Source organism: Neodiprion lecontei, chromosome 1 (assembly GCF_021901455.1).
Source record: "Neodiprion lecontei isolate iyNeoLeco1 chromosome 1, iyNeoLeco1.1, whole genome shotgun sequence".
Classification (NCBI taxonomy): Eukaryota; Metazoa; Arthropoda; class Insecta; order Hymenoptera; family Diprionidae; genus Neodiprion; species Neodiprion lecontei.
Genome location: NC_060260.1, coordinates 25003636 through 25024179, shown reverse-complemented (window position 1 = coordinate 25024179; position 20544 = coordinate 25003636). Strand labels below are relative to the sequence as shown.

Here is a 20544-nt window from a genome sequence, read left to right as displayed (position 1 = left end):
CAGGCACTAACTAACCGACGACGCCTCGCAGCTTTGCGACAACTCTTTTCGCCTATCATTGCCGTGATGCGTTTCTAATAAGTCGAGGATGAGTAGTTAGCCGTCTATCAACATTCATGAGGATGTAGTTACAGTAGCGTTAGCGTAACGAAACATTGTGGCGAAAAAAAATTACTATTTTTCAATTTTGCAGTGACTCCGAAGTAGCTGAGTTTTGAAAATATGAATTACCGCTTTGCCCTATTATAATTTACCGCATTTCAGAGATTCCTAATGTTGCGAAATTACGACTTTTCCGAAAGGAGAATCGTTACAATAACGTTACTAACTTCAGCCTCATCTGTAGTTGGAATAAGTGGACACACGTTACGTGTTTTCGCAACTGCATCGAGGGGACTAATTAAGCCTTGACACGTTTTTAACAATAAGCTTCTGTCTGTCTCTCTCTCTCTCTCTCTCTCTCGCTCCCTTGCAGTTTGCAAAAATCCATTTCCAAGGGATCATTGCCGCGATTGCAACCGAAGACTTCTAGCAAACAACCGCGTTAATTCGATTCCTCTCTACGTCTCTGTCCAGCTTCGTCTCTTGCTTGCAAATAAACTTTTATGCTCGTAGGAATTCTGTGGCGCCATTTGCAGAGCTCGCATTCGCGAAACTACTAACCAGAACGATGAATTAATTTGGCGTCAAATTGGAAAGTTTACAGATACAGAAAAATTTTGCTTTTCGCTCTTACGTTGCGATGTTCCCATCCCCCTAGATTTGGAATAGAAATTTGGGGAGAAAGAGGAGTTTTTTTCGAAATATGAAACTGTCGTTTTAGACACCAAGCAATGTTCTTATCGTGTATAATAAGGTGGCTTGTAATCATTTAATTCTTCGAATGTCCGTAAGTGAAGGCTGTCAGAGAGATGGAAGGGTGCATGCAATACAACCTGTACTCGCGTACGATGTGCTGATTGATGGATTGTTCAATTGTGTGATCGACTGTTAACGAGATTGAAAAATTATGAAACTTGGCGAGTTATCGGCCACTCCATATGACGACGAGATTATATTTGGGAAGAACGCAGTTACATATAAATTTGGGGCATGCACCCAAGGACAACGAATAACTGCAGACGTCGATGATAAAATAAATTCATTCGTGATAATATATAATTTACCTTTCATAAAGTCGGAGAGCTGACAGGTAGACTCCACCACGTGGCCGTTCATGCTGACATCAGCATCCACAAACTTTTTGTTTTTTTTTGTTTTTTCACGTCGGTAATATTCACGTTGCAAAGTACTCGACGTCAATGTCAAGTTTAGTGTATTATCCCTCCTGCACCTTCGTTTTTTTTTTCTCTTGTCGTTTGTTTCGTTTTGTTCACGAACACAGTTTGATTTATAATCCAATGGGAACGTCGCACAACGAGTTTGTCACACTTGGGCCGTATAAATTGTTCGAAGTCTTCGAAAAAGATTCCCCCGAGTCTCGATAAAAATTGTTCTCAAAGTGAAACGAGAAAAACACTAACAATATCAGCTTAAACGAAGAGCGCTCCGACGGTAAAAACTATCCGTCCGCATTTAAAGACAGGAAAAGAAAAAAAAAAAAAAACAACCGCCCCAAAAGCCGGTGCGACGAACAACGGCTGACAGGCGGACGGAAGAAAAAAAAAAAAAAAAAAAAACTCGCGCTGAGAAACGCGCAGAAAATCCGCTTCGGATAACGATATAAATTCCTCCCCCAATATCGGCGGCCGGTTACGAAAACTCCGGGCGCGATGTGCGTCGGCGTGCGTGCGGCAACAGACTGAACTCTTGACGGTCGTCGAAGCGGGTTTGCCCAGCCGTCCGACGGTCGACCGAAGACTCGAGGAGTCGAGTAAGGTTTAGGCGATCGTGCGCTGAGCTGCGCTGCGTTACGTTGCGCCTTGCGTCGTCGAGAGCGAGAGCGCTGCACCCCCACATTTCTACGTTCCGTGTACCGCGCCCAACGAGGGCTGACGCGATGGGGTGCTAGAGGAGCCGAAAGAGGGGGAGGATTGGGGGCGAGGGGGGGGGGGGAGGGGGATGAGCGCTCTAGCCTAGCAAGCTTGTGTGGCGCTCATCTACGTGGCGGGAGTCACGGTCCCTCTCTCTTTCGGTCTCTCTCTCTCTCTCTCTCTCTCTCTCTCTCTCTCTCTCTCTCTCTCTCTCTCTCTCTCTCTCTCTCTCTCTCTCCCCCCCTTGCTCTTCCATCGCCTGCACGCATTGTCGGGTGGGCCCCGAAGGGGAGAGGGTCGAAGGGGGGCGACGGCGCGGCGCCAGGCCGAGAGTTAACTTCGCCGCGGGCCGACCCGAGTCGGCACTTGGTGACTGCCCACCCACACCTTTGCGTCCGCTGTCCGAGAGAAAGAGATGGTAAGGGAGAAAGAGGGAGAGGAGAGAGGAGGTATCGTGGACGGGTGACGGGTCCAACGGCGCGACGCGACGCGCCGATCCGATCCTTGGAAGTTGATGCCCGGTGTGGATGTGTGCGGTAACGAAATCTCGTCCCGGGATCTGCCGTGCGGAGTCTGGCCGACTTATATACCACTTTACTTGCTTATATTCGCCGGTCGAAAGAGGTGGGATTGAGAGAACGAGAGAGATAGAGAGACCCTTGACCCCGAACCTCTATGCTCACATATCCGTGCGGGGTAAAACGTCCCACGCAATTCCACGCGAGTAAGAGGGTTCGAGGTTTTCTTTTTTTTTTTTTTTTTTACCGACTTTCTTGAGGTGCAGGAAGTTTCGGTGTATACATTCACAGGGTATTACTGATATTTTAGAATAATATTTCTTACGACACATGCTTGAAACGTTGGATTTACAAAGCCTGTGGAGCTTGCGTAGTAATGTAAAGTGCGTAAAGTTCCTCATTTCTGAAGAGCGCGGTAAAAGACGCTGGCGCATGCGCATTGTCCGATAACTTAATTTTACGCACGGACTTGACGCTCCGTCAGTGACGACATTGGGCTGAGTTCAATCTGAAGTTTGCGCGTTTCGGTTAGGATTCACGAAGCTAGGCCTATATCTGTGGGCCTCTTGATTGCCCTTGATCTACTTCTTGTGAATTATTACATTAGATTCCTTTGCTTCACAAATAAAACCTTCCATCACAGGCTTTGGAAGCAAATAGCGTGTCTCACACGTCCCGATGGCCTTTGATCAAACTCGTTTCCTCATTTATGTTCAGAAAGAAAAAAAAAAAGAATTAAAATGAATAATGTAGAAACGTTAATTATTTCGAATTTGCCCTTGAATCAGCCAAAAAAACAGTAGCTATAATTCGATCTCGTTGCATTTGCGATCGCGAAAATTGCATTAGTGCCAAGTACTCTCTTCAACGTATTGACAATTGAGAATGTTTTTTAAAAACTTGTAAAATAAATTTTTCCAGGACAATATGCGTTTTTCTGGTAGCTTAAGAATTTTATTTCGTTCGTGATACGATTTTGGTAATTTAATTATGTACCGTTTCCAAATTTATTGACGTAATCACTACTACACTTTATTCGCAAATTTTTGTTTCTCATTTACCACTTTTTATCTACGAATTTGGCACAAAGTAACACAGTTTGCATTTAATTAGCGCAGTAGTCACGAGATAAGATTAAGCGTCGGTGATGGTCGTGCGAAATAAAAACCCGCAGGAGCGCAATTAACGCCGATTTCAATGTCGTAAATTACATTAACTTTCCTTCGAAGTTGACAGATACGAAGAGCGAACCCGTTTACTAAACGGAACGGCGTGGCGTGCCTGAAAAAGAGAAAAACGAAGGAGGACGAAACGTATAAGTCACGAGGTGGTCTAACCGGAAGCTGAAATTATTGCTTGACAAGTGACACACCCGCCCAACTATGGCAATTGGTGTCACCCTGCAGTTGGCGGTCTGATATAACGCCACCAGACCCCCGATGCATTTCTGACCCACGTTCGAAATGATTGCTGTAAATAATCATCGGTGTTAGTATGTGTAATAAATTGTTAACCGCAATAATGGTGGCGTCGAAAAAAGGCCGGTATAATAACCCACGCAAGAGCGCATCGATTACGCGAACCAAAATGTAAATCCGTGACTTTTGATAAGACAAATGTTTGCCAATTGATTTAAATAAAAGAATTTCCTTGTACTCCCGGTTATTTTATTTGCTGATATGTCATGTTTTTTTATTTTTTCACCTTCTCTGCCTCTTCCTCTTCCTCTACTTTTTTCTACTTAGTGTCCCCACCGCTGTGAGCATTTGCGAATCACACGACATCCATGGGGAAAGATTATACCCTATGAGGTATGTCTCGCAGATGACCCGAGGCCTGCAATCGTGATTGGTAGTAAATAATAGCCGACGGTCATAACCGTGTTGTGGGTCAGGCCGAAAATGCGCGCCTGAAACACACGTCCCGCTTTCATGACCTGGGAAATTCAACACCATGTGACTGCTTGTACAACCGCATGGGCTTGCACATGGTGTTCACGTTTTTAATAGCGAATATGAGAAACTTTCCGTACCTACTCTTGCACGACGATTTTGGGATTTCCTGTTTGGTGGATGGTTGGCATGGCGTACAGATGTGGGCTCTCGGGGCAATTCGCCCTCCTGTACGCTGTTCCAGACTTTTGCCCGGAGTGACAACAATGCAGAGGGTCCCTTATTTCCCGAACCGAGTGCAATTTCGTTTACAATCTTGTACTCTCGGTCGAAATGCGGTAGCCATATGTCGATCCTCAAGTTCATCCGGATGCCTCGCTGCTTGTTCGACACACGCCGAAAATATCCGGAGATTCGCACATGCTTTAGCTGTGGGAAACGTAGTTTAAGATAACCGTCAAAGTTCATCGGTGTGTCAACAAATCATGCGTGGAAGAATAAACTAATTTATCATTTGCGTCAACAAGAACACCAAGCGAATGCTGACTGAATGAAACGATCTTCATTACTCCATCAGTTGATACAAAGTGATAGACCCCGGCTACTACATAGTCGAGTAGTCAAGCATACATGCGTTGACGGAGAGTAATGGATGAGATATTGGAGACGAGCTGCGGCCTTGCTTCTGGCTGCTTGGCATCAGCTTATAAATTCACTCAGAGAATGTTCCAGTATCGATTGCCAAAAGATCAATGAAATATCGCTAGAAAGAAATGAGCAATTTAGCGAAATGTCAGAACTCTGGGCAATAGTATAGAATTTTTTCTTCGAAACAGATAATGATCCGCCGAGGAGAATGTGACGAAATTATTTCAAAAACTGTTAATATTACGAGTATCCGTTACTGTGTGTAATGAGCTCAGAAGCTGTTACCATAATTATCATGCTATGTATATTTTTTATAGAAATCATTAATACACGCGTGTTACGACTCTTTAATAACTTAACCGAGAATGAAAGTTAACGTAGTTGGCGACTTGAACCATTCTCAATGTGGATACGACATCTCGTGGTTTTCACGCTGTTATGGGGAATATTACTGTTACATAAATTCACGAGAGGCTGTTCGTGTATTACAGGCATGAGAACAAGTAAACAAGTAAATTTTCAGTACAGAATCATGAGTAAGTGCACATTTAAGTACCTATTCTTGGTCTCGTCGTAACGAGAGTTTCAAGTTTTGGAATTTCCGGGTGCCGGTTTATCACAAATCCCCAAGTGTCAGCGATTGCGATTACAAGAATGGAAGCACCGGTTCAATTTGATAAGAACCGCCGAATCTCAAGTGTTGGAAATTGGTCGAGTAGAGACGCGCGATTGCCTTCCACCCGGCGGCTTATTAATAGTCGAATATACGCAGTTGTCGATAAACTTTTATCGAATACTCGTACGATGTTAAATGACCATAAAAATGATCGTTAATGATCGCGCAATCAGCGATTATGGCTATGAGCTACCGCGCTTCAACCGTGACTACATAACTAAGCGCGCGCAGGAAACTGACGCAACGCGATTACAAATTAAACGTGGCTTCTTCCCCGGTCAAAGAGCCGAGTAATTTCCACTTGAACCTCGGTTGTAATTGCTGGACGCGTTCGAGTTGCATCGAACCTCAGCAGGCATGAGACTCCGTTCGTCGTCACACCAATTTCGACTGCACGCCCATCCTCATTCACACCATAAGCATGTAAGAGCGAACGGTTTTCAATATGCGGTAAAACACTAGCTACCGCATCCGTTCGAGATGTATACCCGGGAATCAGGGAGCCGGCTAACCACAGACGGATCACAACAATCACCCGAGCAACGGCCAACAGCCGAGAAAGTTAATTGAAACACGTTTGACAATGGGAAACGTAGATTGATTCCATGGAACTTGAACGATCTTTGTTACTCCCACGTGCACCTTCGGAAATCAAGGAGTCGGGAACGCAGGGTGAAATGATCGAGAGCCGAACAGAATTACTTCTCCTTCGACACTGCAGTGTCCACTGAATTTACCTTCCTTGGCTACCAGTCCGAACACTTGATATCTCCTATCCACAGAGGCATCCGTGGTGGTCTTTTCCGACCGTGATTAGCTCAACTCGGTATATCCTTAAAACACCACTAAGGTCACAATTATGACTCGAAATTGATTAGGATCACCCGAAATCGTTTGTCAAACATTCCGTGGACCGTTCGATGTGCCAGATGCAGAGTGGATCTAGTGCTCCGGAGATGGGTGCCTACTTATCAATCTCAACCATACGGACATTCTCGCTCACGAAGGATCGACCCATCCACCCCTCGGCGCTTCTCACCGTCTCCGTTGGCCTTTGTTTATTATTATGATTCCACGGGTCCGAGACGCGCCGGTGAAAACCGTGTGGAACGTGAAACGGTGCAGTGGAGGATGCTGTGAGAACGATCGACAAGGCCTCGTCGGTCCAACTCGTGCGAGGAATGCCACACCTGCACGGTGGCTCTAAAATGAATCCGTTCCAGAGAAACACGAGGTCTTCTGGTCTCTAGGCGGGTCCGTTCGAACGAGAGGACCATGTGGTCCTGGGGTAAGAAGGGGGGACCGAGGTCCCAACAAACAACAGGTAGCCAAGCGGCCTCGTCAGCCTTACGGAGCTACCCCTTCAGATTAAGATTAGAGTAATTGAGAGATCGAGATAGGGTGCGGGGCTTCGTTAGCCGTTGAACCTCGTTTGCGGGATCCTGGAAGCTGGGTCCGAGGACATAGAGCTATTCGGGTTCGTTACCGACCTTATCTTTCACCAGGCCTCGCTCACTCCGCTCCGCTCCGCCAGTGTCCTCGTACGAATATCGCGTGGGCTGTTTGTTACGTAAATTAACCACCTACGAACAGAATTCCCTCGCGCCCTGCCGGCCCTGGTGCGCCAGGCTTCCACTATTTTCAGCGCGATTTTGGTGTGCGGAAGTTTGGCCGATTATTGTCTATCAGCACATGGCCACACCGGAGTCTCCTTGCGGAACATGCGCCATCCCTTGATTACGCCGACGGTTTCGTATCGCTGATTATGCCTGCCTAAATATAGGACCGAAGTGACGTTACAGGTAGAATTCCGATTAGTTTACTCTCGACGCACCTGCGGAAACGTTGCGGCTTTCATATTTGTTGATATAGGTGTGGGTGCGAAGTCGTTGTGTCAATTCGTGGAATGTATTTACGCTGAATATGTACCAAACAGTAGGTTGCCAATGCTACGAATTCGCGCCTGGTCACTTTGGCCTGACAGGTATGTTTGTCATCCTTAAAATAGTTTTATTAAGAATAAAACAGGTGCTCGCTGTTTGAACAGTTGAAACGATATTTATTTTATCCTTTCAAGCGCAATTCACTATTTTTATCAAATTTTCACGTGTTTCCTTGTTTTTCATCTTGGGCCTATTCTTCAGTCATCCGTTCGACAAATATCATCTAACTTCTAAAATTAAATGTGTGAAAAATTCCACCTTTATTTCCTCACCTGTCGTTAATGTTCTCGAAATACAGCTAGAAGCGTTCATAATCGGTAAATGAGCTTCTGTCGTTACTCGGTAAAAATTTCATCTTGATAATTTTCTGTCATTATAACTTTCCAAGGAAAATTTCGATCAAACGTATTGCGGAATTGACGAAGCTGTATAAAGTTGAATAAATATGTGTAACTTTTTTGGAATCGATCTTCAAATCTAACCAATCAAACGGGGTATTTTTATTGTGAAGTAAGAAAAATATGGCTCATAGGTAGACTGCGTATTGAAACTTGTTCTTTTCCGTGTTCCTTGGTGGTACCTCAGTCATTCGCGTCTGATTTATTGCCTTCGGAATAAGTTCGTGATCTAAAATAGGTTGGAAAAAATAACCTGTCAGTGGATGTTCCAGGTGATTTAAGAGTGATATTTAAGTTGATTTTTTAAGTTGATATTCCTCCGGGCGATACGCGTGCGTAATACTTTGGTTTTAGGTTCGCCCACGCTACGGGGGTATGTAGCCTTCAATTTGTCATCACCGTGCCACGTAGGTATAATTAGAGGTAAGCCATCGGACTGGAAATGAAATACCGTGGCGGTAATTGTCGTTAATACAGTTACACGCCGTCCATTAATATCTTACCCAATCCTTTTACGAGTCATAACATGATTTCGTACCTAGTGTCACGTGTGCGGAAATTTCCTAACAGCCCATTGAAACCGTTTGTAAATCTGGAAACGCCGTAAACTTTTCCATTCCATGGATGGATCTTTCTTGGAAAATGAAATATATGCGATTCGTTCCACTTCAACTGGGTCACAGATAAGAATTGTACCTGGTTTTGGTGATCTTTGTGATAAACTTCGTGGAGTAGAAACGTTGAGGAGACAGTCGTCTCATCCTCTTGACCGTGGAAACTAATTGCAAGTAGGTAGTTCGGTGGGTCGGTGGGTAGATACGTAAATGGGGGAACCAGCAGTGGTGGTCGTCACTGGAAGATAATGAAGATTCGTTCCCTCTGACCGAAGTACACGAGTGCCGGGCACTTGAATTTCCGCCACACTCAAAAGCGGTTATAATGCATGCTGTACCCACCTTCTTCGCGACAAGAGGACAGGTCTAGAGTCTAGACTAAAACTTAGCTAACTGCCGCATACCTACTAGAAAGAGGCTCCACGGTTAAGTGGAGACCACCTTCAAACTCGTCTATTGCATATATAACACTCCAAGCACTTGCCGCAGCGCACGTATAAACGTCTGATACTTGAAATAGACGAAGAAGAGAGAAAGAAAAAATTGCGATGCCTGCAGCTTGAAAACCGCATGCTGTTCTTTGAAACCCCACGAGGATATTTTTTTCATGAAGATAAGCCACGAGGCCACGGTACTCCGGTACGATAAAACCAGAGTTGCATTTCCACGCGGTCCATTAAAGTGAAGTGAAAAAATCCGTTTCCTTCAAGTCCTATCGCGGTATCTTTCGAAAGCTGCGAAATGCAGAGATTTTTACCCAAGAATACGTTAACTCCACCGCGATATACACGTACGTGTACAAATTGATGCCAACACAACGGAAGTGATTTCATCTTCTCTCTTCCATCCAAAAACTTACAGCGTGCTTTATTTGTTTACGATAGGGTGCAGCTTGCGCTCGGAGGAAAAGTTCGGCGGAGAATAAGAAAAAAGGTAAGAAACACGCAGGGGAAAAAAATGCCGTGCTTTTGGTCGCGTGCTGTACGAATTACGCGCACTTAGAAGCACGCGTGTAACTTACGTGCGCACACGCTGAAGCGTGTGACTATTAACGTAAATCACGTCCCGCGTGTGCTACTTGCAGTTACTAGCTATCGTACCGAGTCTCGGCACAGAGGGACCAGCTGTCAGCTGACTTCCGTTTCCTACGCCCGTATTCGTGTTATACACCCAGTATTATTAGAACGATGGTAGGTAGGATATTTGTGCGCTTTCGAGCGAGTGAAAGAAACTTTGAAAAGAGGCTGAGTCAGGCTCCTATTTTTCTACTGCAGGCTACTCACTGCCGAAATCATCAGACGGAGAGCCAAGGGTCGGACTTTCAGGCGGAAAAAAAGAGGAACATTGTAAGAAATTTGAAAAAGAGACAGAGAGACTTTCGAGTCATGTGGCTTGCGGCCTGTTTCGAGTACACGCGAAGAGTGGTGTTACAGAAGTAAATAATTTCTTTGAAAACTTGAAGTAGAAGGACAGCCGCCAACGTGAAACAAAAAACTCTACACTGCTTCTGCACTTACCAGAATTGGTGACATTTGCAGTTGTTTTTATATGTATTTTTTTTTTTTGTCTGTTTTTCGCTAGAAGATTCCAGCTGTTTTCGTCCAAATTGTATTATATTTCGAGGGGTAAAAAAACGGACAATAAATCGAAAAAAGTCGTTTCCCTCTTCTGCGTAATTTCAATCTCGAGAGTGAAACACTCTCACCTTTCATATCTTTGTTTTTTGGGCACGTTTCGCGAATTTTCGTCCTCGTGAAATCATCCCTGCGAACAGCGATATATTCTATTCCTCACTTTCGTGGCAACTTTGGGGATTCGATGCTCGTGGTGACTGCCGGGAATTCGAGCTGCGTCTGATACCCACCAATTACTGCTGTCAAATTTGGCAAACGGTATTTCGGTATCTACTTTGCACGGGAGTCGGCACCCCGGTCGTAACTCAAACACGGTGCCCGTAGCAATTGCGTGTTATTGCGTTCCCTGCGGGCGGGGGAGGATAATATCGTTATTATATCCGTGCATCAAACATTCGTTACGTCAGGCCTGGAGTATTAATTACAATTTCGGTGAGGCTATGAGGCGCAAAACCGACAGCAGGGAAACGCCCACAAGCTTATAGGAGGTAGAACATGCGTATGTGCACGTATCCATGGTGTTTAATTCGATCGGAGATATCATCGCGGTTGTGCCTGTAATACTGCACCTAATGCCCTGTTAGATATAAGGAGCCGTCAAGTTGTCGATGTCAAACGGACACCCATCCGATCAGTAATGAAAGATAACAACACTTCTGAACTTCACATCCGATTCATCAAATTTATCCTTCCGTTTATAAAAGACCAAAATCCTTCAGTCTTAATTGACAGATATTGCGTGATCTGCCAAAGAAACAATCGATTTTTCATATCGTAACTATATACTGATTCTTTAAAGACTGTTATAATTTTCGCATTTAACATTTGTTAGTTTCTGATACATGAATTTCTTAATATAACAACAGTACGACTTTTGGGATAGGACGGAATCAAAAATATTTGCGAGAATTCGTAAAAATCAAGCAATTGTTCGATTTATTTAGGGTTTTTTTTTTTGTTAATTCGTATGATTAAAAACAAATTTCATCAGAATTAATTAATGGGAAGCATTTCTATTGATAATAACGTCAATCCATTTGGTCGACGGCATGGTTTGCAGTGCCCTACGATATCTCAATAACTCATCGACCGATTGACTTCAAATTCGGAGACGGTCTTTTTAAATATAGTTTACGTTTTTTGCGAACAATACAAACAATTTTTTCAATACTGTATTTTTACATCAAGTATATAATAAGAAAGATGTAAATTTTTTACAAAACTTCGAATCTCTATTTCAAACGGTCGCAATTTTGTTGAAAAAAATGCTCAAAATATTTGGCTCCTGGCAAGAAGCATATTATAGTATCCGAGAATGCGTGTCCTCGAATTTGAATTGAAATAAATCGTTTGAGTCGATTTACGTCATTGTCTATAAAAATGCATTCTATCAATTGATTTGAATAAAGAAAATATGTAAATAAAGCTCGATAGTACATAATTTTTAATAAAACAAACCTCAACCGAATTGAACGATCAGTTATCGAATTACGAATTCCCAAAATTGACCCATTTCTTAAAGCCTGTGTAGGTCTAGTGCCATGCGATTAATCGATTAATTGAGTATCTCGATTAATCGAGTGATTAACCCTTCGCTGGCCATCCGCAACGATATCGTTACGAGTGACTTTTGGGTTTTTTGGTATCTCGGAAGTTTTCCAATGTTTAAAAATTTCTGTTCGTTGAACAACTAAAAATGTTGGAATGCAAACTGTTGGATCATCAAGTAAAAGTGTTAAGCTGGTTCCCTGAATTCCTTTAGAATTTCTGGATACTACTAAGCGGGTTAAAAATTGCCAAGAACGACAGGCGGAGTAGAAAAAATAAATTTTTTTTATTAGGTAGGTACAGTAGCTCTCAAAAATATTTTGATAATATGAAATTCGATATTACTTTGATCGATCGTATTTCTTACTTTTCTTTATTTTAACTTTACTTTCGAGTAATCGAGAGTTAATTTTGAACAATTATGTAGAACATCGAATTTGTTTCTACAAATAATATTATTGATTTTTGTAGTTTATTCTTGCATGTAATTAACTCAATTACTATCTTTGTCAGAATACTTTTGAGCGTTACTGTAAGCTTCCGTCGCGATAAGGAATACCTTGTCCGTTACCATTGCTACCTCGAATCCGTGTAAAAGGGTAGTAGATACGAGGCGCCTTATGCGCCCGGAGTAAAGAGGCGAGCTTGCAGACGCGGCGTCGCGTCGGTGCCGCGTAGGTGCAAGCACGACGACGGCGTCGCCGCATTTATACACATGCGACGTGCCGACGCCAGAGCAAGGGAGAAAAGATCTTCGACGCGCCAGCTGAAACAATATGCCGAGGCGAGAGCAGAGCGCGAGAACCGCGAGGCGACGGGGATGACTGTCAGGGTCTCCTTCTGCCACTCGGGGAATCGCTCCGGCAGTGGGTTGGCTTTTTACCAGCTGCGGGTGGCCGGCGATGGGGTTTTTCAGACTTGAAAGGAATCCCTGTTCCTCGATAGACCCGACTCGTCTCAATCCCTGTTGCAGGGGAGTCACAGGGGGGAGGGATGGAGACCCACTTTCAAAAGTCGCTTCAAGATTACCCTGCCTGCCAGGACGAGCAAGGATTTACCCGTCATCTTTGGACGCCGGACGATTCGGCAGCGCGTCCTTGAATTACAAAGCTCGATCCTCGAGATCTTGAGGAGGTAGACCACCCTTGGAGATCGGAACAGTAGAGCTTATCTTCCAAGCTTTCTTTTACCCCAAATGCAGGTGTGATCATGCACCACGAATTTCCATCTATTATTATCGTAGGTCATGTGGGTGGCGATTCGCAACATTTAAAACCCGATCGAGTATAACGCTGTTCGGCCTGACTCCCGACCAGCAAACATGGCCTAGTAGTTAGAACCGAAAAGAAAAATGTTTTCATGCTATTATTGTTTCTCAACTCAAACACCGAGGCTCTTCAAAATCAGTTTGCACTATTGGGTTGTAGATTTAGAACGTCTCGGTGCGAATAGCACACCACATTTAGTGCTGTCACGTGGTTCGGTATCCCTCCACGACTATTTGGTGATAAAGTTGACACGTCTGGTGCCAAGACCTTGAATAGACAAAAACAAATGGCGCAGGGTGATTTCTAGCACGTAGAAAGTTCCTCTGCTACGATACAACAGCGTGAAAAATTCTCGCTCGTTTACTGCTGAAGCAAAAGTGCCTGGTTAAACATTAGTGATAATTACATAGCGGTGTCTCTTGGTGTAGATTAGAGAAATCTAATCTAACGTGATACACTTCCATCGGTGTAACTCTGCAGATACGGTGCAGGGACTTTATGCGTTCCGGTGTATGCCTACATGCTGAGATTTGTATCGCACGTTAACAGTTGCGCGTAATCCAGTGTAGCTTGAAACTTGGAAGAGTCGCAACTAGATTACAATAATCGAGCAAAAGTTTAATCAGACTTACCGCAAGCCGCACTATTTAAGTAGTCGGAAGGTGATTGGACAGACCATGACGCAACGGTCAAAGAAAATATAAACGCGGAATAGCTAGAAACACTTGGCAAATGTTTGACCGTTTACAGATAACGTTGAGAACATAACTTGCCTAAATAGTACGTAATCACGTTACCACTCTTCGTTTCGTGAATTTTCTTTCTCAAGTATATATTAGTTAACGACGCGCTCTTGATGATACGCATGGAAATATTCATAGACACAGTCGTCTGTCGACCATCCGATAACTAATGTCTAACCAAATTATACAGCCCTATAGTAACACCGTGCTGGCAAAATATTTGTATATTTATCAAAGAACTGGCATAAGTATATTTGTCAGCACGGGTAGTGGAGTTTGGAATCTTCCACCACGTGAAATCAGCCAGTCATGGCATGCTTCTGACGGGCTATATAGACCCGATGCATGTATGCATTGTATACACAACGTCTATTATGTATTTATAGATTTTTACACCGAAATGGGTGCATCGGCACACCAGAATTCCGTTTTACAGGTTGAACCTCTTTAAATTTCCCCAATAATCGTTTAGCATCATTCAAACAAATGCGCATGACTTTTTTCATTCAAGTTCAAAGAATTTTCCTACGAATCGTGACTCGTTGTTTTTTTTTTTTGATTTTTTTTTTCTTTGTTGCTCGGATAAATTTTGTTGAACCAGGGCCAAGCTAAGCGCCCCTTGGCTTGTTCCGATCTGTTCAACCGTTCGGAGATTGTTATTGTGAAGAAGTTCTAACGCGAGTAGAACGGTGGCTAATATTTGGTCAGAAAACAAGAAGGCCCGACGTGTACGGTGTTTCGTTTCTGTATCTATTAGGACATCCATACCTGGCTGCCAGGCAGTAGAATCGGTGTTCAAAGCGTTCTCTAGACAGTCCTCACAGGACCATATACCGAGCTTCTGCTTCGGCTTCTTGGACTTTTCCGAGAGTCATTTAGCGTGTCGTTAACGTCGAACCAACGGCACCGAGACTTAGGCCGAGGAATTCGAGTAGATGAACCGAAGGAGAACATCTGCCGCGAGGATCGGGATCCACGTGATTCCGCGGCAGCTTGCAAAAATCTACCTTGAACGTGAACTGCTGCACGAGAATAAAAAAAATAAAATAAAACAAATAAAATAAAAAAAAAAATAAAATAAAAATAAAAAATACTCGCAGAGTTCTTCGCCTACATGTGTTGGGGCAGCGGCGAACCGGCACATGCGGCTGTGAATTTCAGCTGGAAAAACCGCCGGGTTTTACGGTCAGCTTTGCACCCCGGGGCGTCCGGCGATCGGTTTTAGTCAAATACGCATTGTTGAGTGTATACAGCGTGTTGGCCATCTGGACAAAACAAGCGGAACGCATACAGGTATACGTACACGCGCTACGGCATTTCCTGCTAATTGGAAAATTTTCAAACTATAATAGGCACAAACACATACCTGCCGTGCCTGTAATACAACTGGGCTCGTTACAACAGCTGCGAAAGATTACACCCTAAACATGCTCTGCCATCGCGATGACACGCTGCGTCGATCGCTTATTTTTTCCATTACTGAACAGGATCCGATCCTTATCGCTAGAAATATTTAGGAAACTGTGTAAACGTGCCGCATCGGTTGACGATCATTCTTAGGAGAGCTGAAAAAAGGTTCGTGAGAAATCAGTTGACTTCGTACCAATAAAAGACATTTTTGACTCTTGCGACGATTCAATCGTGTAACTGATAGTTTTATCGTACTCACAAAAATCCGCCAGTCGAAGTGCCGAGCGAGTCAACGCTATCGCGTTGATCAAACAACGCGGGACAAATATTCCACACGACTGGTTTACTTGTATTTATACTATCCTATGTACACATTTTACGTATGGTTAAGTGTTCAATTTGGCAAAAAAAGCATTCCGCAATAGTTTATACCACTGGTACGGTACTGTAAATATTTAACAAACATTAATAAATCTCTCAATTATTCCCAGCTGCGTACAGTGGCGTACACGACTAAAATTACTAATCCACCGACTGTTAAGAACCACCTTCAAATTATACGATTTCTGGCTGTAGTTTTACTTGCCTTTACAGCCTTCTTGCAGCAAACCCTAGACGGACTTTTAATCGATTGGCCAATCTACGCGTCACTTCAGACTTCAGAGTCTGCTGTCGGGATCACTTTGTTGAAAAACCACTGAATATTTTCATAGAATTTTTCTCCAACTTTACAAAGACTCCATGCACATACGTATGTGATATAGGCTGGGCCAGTAATATGCACTTGTATAAGCACTTGTGCCCTTGGTAACACTGAACACATGGTTAGTCCGAGGAATGGCTTGAACAAAAAAGCCAACTCATAAGCACTGCGTTATGTAAGGGAAGAAATGGTTTTCTACCGCTTAATCTTGAGTGGAGACAACCCGGCCTCGAGACCGGCCTGCAGTCATCCAGCCTCCCCGCTCACCCCGGGACCATCCATGGAGCCACGGTTTTTCATCCTGCAAAAACTACTCGCCACGTGCAATCCCACCGACTCCGACGAAACTCTGTTTCGGAGATGGCGTATTAATTAGACTTTCGGTTAACGGCCTGTGCTGCATATTAGAACCGTTTTCAGTAAATGATTCCGCGACAAATGAGTTCAAATCTCGAAAAGAGAGAAAACCTTTCCATTGATCTGGGTATTTTGTTTTTATTTAAATTTCAAACGGATATATAACGTTTGAAAAATTGAAATCCGATTAGGAACTAATCGTTCTCAAGCAATCAACCTGGGGTAATATTTTCTTAGTAATTCGTAACTAATAGAACTTGATAAAATCTTGTCCGAAGTTTCGAAGAATTCTGGAATCAACCGATTGAGCGAAAGATGCGCATTCACGATGAGACTATTCTAATGGCGTTGGATCCTCGTCAAAATTTAAAACGCGGTTGGACCGCGGTAGAGTTTTAGGTAACGTAAATAGAGCAAGAATTTTCTCGCACACTTACACTTGGAATTGCTCGTCTCACGATGACTTCGGCTGCGGTGCGGGCACGTAACCCCGGCAGGGAGGCGATCTACGAGTTCCTGGACGTTCTATATTTAAGGCTATATAACCAAGAGAGCATTCACCCCGCGGGTGGGGAAGTCAATGAGACACGTGGGGCGCCCCCGGCACACGTGGAAGCACACCCGGTCCCTTGCACCACCTCCGAGGGAGGCAGGCTAGAATAGATTCGAGGGTGGCTTCCACGCCCGGTAATTAGATCTAGCCGACGTATTTTTTCAGGGGAAATACCGGGCTCGACTTAACGCCCCCTTAGTACCGCGGGCGAAGGTTTGTTGATCGTTCAACCTCTGGCTGCAGGGCTGCGACAGGTGAATTTATACTCCCTCACTTGTCTCGAAGGGTCATATGAGAAGCATTCGTTCCGAGAAACACTGCTTCCCATGCGAACTCAGCCGCATCAATATTCCCTTAAGATGGTGATCTTTCTGAGCTAAGGGTAGAAATTTTCCTTTACGATTTGAACAGTCCGTCGACTTATACCGTGGGGCTGACTCTTCTTGACGTCAGATGTACTCTTGCTGAGAGGACATTCAGAAGCTCTTGAATTTCCTCAAACTTATTTGAAGTCTTCGGGGTTTTTAATTTCACGTGGGCTTGTTTGAATAATCATTTAAAATGTCGTGGTCTAGGAGTCTTGAAGTCAGGTAGACTTAAACCTGGATATGTATAAATTCGTGCAGGGTTCGAAACATTCTGCACCGTACGACTAGATCTTGCCTGTCAGGTATTTTCCAGATATTTTCGCATCACCTAGGATAAGCCTAAAAGCAGGAAACCTTAAACCTTCCAAAACTTTTTGGGTCGCTGTACGCACAGTCACGGGATGGTTGATCCTGGGACCGGTACATATCCCTTTTCGCGCACAAGTATCCACTCTCTGACCTTATCGGGAGGCTTGTCCAGAATCGCACATGATTTTCGCAACGCAATTCCGTCAAATTCCCCGTACATGATAGCCGGAACGTGGAACAAAAGTTCGACTTTTTTTTATAAACAACGTACAGCGCAGGAGCAAAACGTTGAGAGTCCTTCAAGGAACAGACAAGGTCCCTTGCAGGAACCAGTCGTAAGTATCTCGAAACAAAAATTGTAAGTTTATGTGTGTATAGTGGAAGAACAGAGAAGGGAAGGGAAATAAGGGGCTGCAGGAACGTCAGGATTACACCGCGGTGTCTGCTAAGCATATGTGACGATAGGGGTGCGTTAAGGGTATTAGAGAAACGCGCAGGCATGGCCATTGGAAAAGTTAGTGCGTGTCGGCCAGATGTCCTCAACAGGGCGAACCGAGTCCCACTGGCACCGGCTGCGGTGCCCTTCAACCCCCCAAGCGCAGTGTGTCGTCCAAAGAGCAGATAGAAGCGACCCCGAAACCGTTGTCAGGCGAACCTTGTTCTGGCACGCGGCGAAAAGGGCCACGAGACAAAGGGCCAGCAGTGCAAGACAAGAGGGCCGGATGTTTTTTCACCCCCCTCGAAGATGGCGAAACTAGATTTACAAGAATGGTTCGACCGAACTTAGGGATCCGTAGATCCTCTGTGAGATTGTCTCCAATCTCCTATCACATCGGAAATTCGCACCCACGTTAAAAGAGAAAAGATATCCACGCACACTTGAGCACAATGAATCTGACAATGAGACGGCTAATTTTTTACACTAGACCGTTATGTCGGCAACACAGTGAAACCTAAAGCACCATAGTCGGCCAAACGCGAAACAAACTCAATCTCAATAAACGTAACATAACCCATGACCGTCGAATCTAACCTTAAAATACCGTGGGGATAATGACTTGTTGGATCGACACTTATTCTAAGATTAGATTCGACGCTCATGGGTTATGTTACGTTTATTGAGATTGAGTTTGTTTCGCGCTCGGCCGACAATGGCACTGTAGGTCTCTCTGTGTTGCCAACATAACTGTCTAGTGTAAAAATCAGCCGTCTCAGATTCATTGTCCCCAAGTGTACGTATCGTCTGATCCACCAACTTTCGACTAGTTTCTCGAGGTTCCAATTTCGATCTAGCTCAGGTCGGATGTATTGTAGTATACCGATACATCAATCCCAGGTTCGATCAAGGATTGTATTCTAAACTGACTACCGAATGACACTAAGAACTTTTCTATTCTTGAAGAAAATTTTGAACGACACGAACTGACAAGGTCATGTATACTGTATCGAGACGTGGAAATAACCACTCCGTAGTTTTGGAACCGAAACTTTGACGATAGTGGGAAAATTCATCTATCAAAAGAACGTACCGGGGGTGAAAAGTAATGGAAAAGCTTTCACGCAACCCGAAGGTGGATCACGTGGACGTTGTCCAGTGGTAGCGCCTTTCTATTTTTATTTCGATGTCCCCTCTACGATTCCGTACCCATGGAGTTCAGTGTTTGATCCCGATCCTCTCCTCGGTTGACCAATTTCAGATTACCCGAGAGCCTCTGACGTCGCGTGGTCCCAGCGGGTAAGTCTTTTCCTAGGGGGTGGTGGTAGGTATAAACCCGCAGGGCCTCACGCCCCTTTCTTGTCCTGCGGCCGAAAGGGGATATCGTCAGCACGGCCGCGTCCCCTCACGGGGATAATAAGTCTGATTGCGTCAGCTGTCTTCGTCGTTCCCGAAGCGATATAATAGCTGCACACTGCGGCAGACGTCGCGACGCTGCCTGTGAGTGAGTGTTCTCCCGCTTTCGAGCCTCTGCGTGCTCCAGGCATGTGCAGGGACTTGACGCGTACTAATCCAACGAGAGGGTCGAGGACGCGACGCAGATGGCCTCACCGACGCCAATCAGCTAATCCTCGCTGCGCCTGACGCCTCCACTCTTTGCGTTGAATGAAAAAAAAAAGAAAAAAGAAAAAAAGATAAAAACAAAACGAAAACGAGGGGAATGAAAAATACAATACTGGTGGGGTAAAAGAGAAAAAAAAAAAAAATCAAAACCCGAGCATAAATCTCGTGAATTGGTGTGTATTAATGCGTACAGGTGGCTAAATGCGAGACATTTTGTTCGTTAACAGCTGTCAAAATTGTGCAAGTCACTGTAGCATACCTGCCAGCAAAAAATCCAATCTCGAAGTCCGTAATTCAATTACATCCAGTGCACTGTTATCGCGACAGGTTTTCTGAATCATTATCTCTCCTTCTCTTTTAGTCATTCTATACTTCAACGGAACACTTCTTCTTATACGGTTTTTGCTCACGAATACGGGCATTTCATTTTTATTAACCTGAAATAAAAAAAAACATTCGGTGGTAATTTTGAAAAACATTCCATACAATCGTACGGAATTTCAATTGTTTTTTTTTCTTTCTTTCTTTTTTTTTACAGAAATCAAACTGGATTTCCGATTTTCACCCTGGCAATTCGAATGCCGGATTTGTGATCATCGAATCTGAAATTCCAAGGACAATAATCACGGTGATATTCGTTTTCTATTTTAGTATGTCGTGACCGACCCCTGGAGAGATGTCACGTGCGCATCTTAAGCGTTAAAAATGGGGACAATTTCTCATGGTTTTGGGAGAGAAAATGAATCACCACTCAAGGACGTCATACTTTAGATATACAGTAATTTATCGGGCGCTAGAGCTTAATTTTTATGTGTAAGATCGGCGGATATTTCTTTTTGAGTGTGTGCAGAGTCACGCGTACTAATGAAGCGAGCTCGTACCATTTTGGAGGTATCTGAAGAATTTATTTTTTTCAAGCTAGTGAAATGT

General features: G+C 44.1%; 1 protein-coding gene across 3 annotated transcripts in view; it reads right to left on the bottom strand.

The window, feature by feature from the left end:
• Window positions 1-20544, bottom strand: part of LOC107227967 (carbohydrate-responsive element-binding protein) — a 101627-nt gene that overhangs the window by 19605 nt on the left and 61478 nt on the right. Inside the window, exon 1 of one of the 3 annotated variants that reach the window (XM_015669296.2) lies at window positions 1167-2129. The exons of the other annotated variants lie outside the window; for them this stretch is intronic. Coding sequence (XP_015524782.1) covers window positions 1167-1218 — 52 coding nt within the window. The 5' untranslated portion in view covers window positions 1219-2129. Of the gene's footprint in view, window positions 1-1166; window positions 2130-20544 lie in introns of those variants that run through there. 3 annotated transcript variants of the gene reach the window in all.